Genomic DNA, 1,534 nt, shown 5'->3' with positions numbered 1-1,534 from the left:
GAGTCGTCAGCGTAGTCGTGTCGGCAATCTAGAATATAGCTAAATACATAATACAAACTATAATACCCAAATTATACAAAATTTTCTGCATAAAAAACCAATAGACAAACACAATGAAACTAAAAAGGGTATCAATCTATCAAGAGAAAAACACATACAATGTAGATTAAAATCCACTAATTATAACAAAATGGCTAAAAGAAAAGGTAAGGACTAAGGATTGTTAAGTCCTCTCTTCTTATAAATAGCTTTGAAGCAAGCTTGCCTAAGCTTCTTTGTTCTTTCTGTCAATTCCATACCTGGCAATTTCTCCATCATCTTCTTGTGCCCTGCTAACGTCTCTACCTCCTCCTTTAATCCCAACTCCTAGTTTTTTTAGGTAGATGCAATATATTTTTCGTGTGAGTTCACAAAATTTACAATGAGTTAAGTTTATGTAAATATAAATCAGAAATCGTAGTAAAACAATTGATTCGATGTGGCATATGCCTAGGGCCTATGTTTATGTTATAAAGAAACTAATAATTAAAATTTTAGAAAATACCAAAACTACTTTGGTTACCAAGTGCATGCATACATGCATGAGTAATGTATAAAAGGTTATTATCGTAGTTTACCTTGGCATTTTGAATGAGGGATTGAAGGCTCTTAAGTTTTCTATGAGGCCATCTGTTTATGTTTAGCTCTCTGCATCTTTTCTTCAACAATGTTAACCATATCCCTAGTTCCTTTGCTGCCATGATTATCGGCATCTCAAAGTACTTCGCTATCTCTTCAAACTCCAATGGTCTCAATCTATTTGCCACCTTCCGGCCACCGTGATCAGTGGTGGCAGCACTAGAACTACCTGTAGCCTCACCACCGGATTTACAGTCTTCACTGAAACTAACCAATGGTAAATTACCATCCTCCCAACAATCCCATAAGCTTATGTCTTTAAGGGGATCCAAATCGTGAAACTCATTTCTAGAAATGATGTTTTGATCTTTGTTAAGTACTGTGGAAACGTTCTGATCGAGCACTTCATGCAATTTTTCCGACAACTCGTAATCATGATGGTCGAGCATGTCACCACTGCAAAAATCCAAAAAAAAAAAAAAAAAAAAACTCAAGATAATCAAATCCAACACGATGGAAGACTCTTTTTGATCACTACAAATCCAAACCATGTTTTGATCAATATAGACAAAATCACTTTTTTGTGCGAAAGATGGGGTAATGAGTGACGTTTATATATACCTTAAAAGATCTTGATGATCAAAGTACGGAAACCAATCGAGGTCATATATGGGGTTTTGATGATCTGCAGGTGGATCCATTTGTGAGGGAGAAGTTAAAAGTTGCGGTAAGAATGTGATGATTTATATAAGTGAAGTGGGAGAAGTAATTAATAACAAATAAAGAGGAAATGAATATATATGGTCTTTGAGTTGTAACCTTCTTCTTCAATTCACACACATATACGTATATGTTGCCGCAAATTATGACTTATGTGCCTCATGCATTTAATACATCACATGCCTACCGCATATTC

The 1,534-nt window shown here is 35.2% G+C and overlaps 1 protein-coding gene across 1 annotated transcript; it reads right to left on the bottom strand.

Moving 5' to 3' along the window:
• Positions 1-213: 213 nt before the first annotated feature.
• Positions 214-1,319, bottom strand: LOC145164185 (uncharacterized). The gene is made up of 3 exons (XM_079082912.1): positions 1,240-1,319; positions 618-1,074; positions 214-366 (listed from the first exon to the last, which is right to left on the bottom strand). The coding sequence occupies exons 1-3, from the start codon at positions 1,317-1,319 to the stop codon at positions 214-216; spliced, it is 690 nt and encodes a 229-aa protein (XP_078939038.1).
• Between the last annotated feature and the right edge of the window lie 215 nt (positions 1,320-1,534).

This window comes from Lactuca virosa, chromosome 3 (assembly GCF_052849685.1).
Source record: "Lactuca virosa cultivar CGN04683 chromosome 3, Lactuca_virosa_CGN04683_v6, whole genome shotgun sequence".
Lineage (NCBI taxonomy): Eukaryota > Viridiplantae > Streptophyta > Magnoliopsida > Asterales > Asteraceae > Lactuca > Lactuca virosa.
This window is presented reverse-complemented; position numbering and strand designations above follow the sequence as displayed.

Coding starts and splice junctions, on each gene's coding strand:
- LOC145164185 (XM_079082912.1), bottom strand. CDS start 1,319: ATGGATCCACCTGCAGATCATCAAAACCCCATATATGACCTCGATTGG. Junction 1,075..1,239: donor GATCATCAAGATCTTTTAAG/GTATATATAAAC, acceptor GGATTTTTGCAG/TGGTGACATGCTCGACCATC. Junction 367..617: donor CCCTCATTCAAAATGCCAAG/GTAAACTACGAT, acceptor TAAAAAAACTAG/GAGTTGGGATTAAAGGAGGA.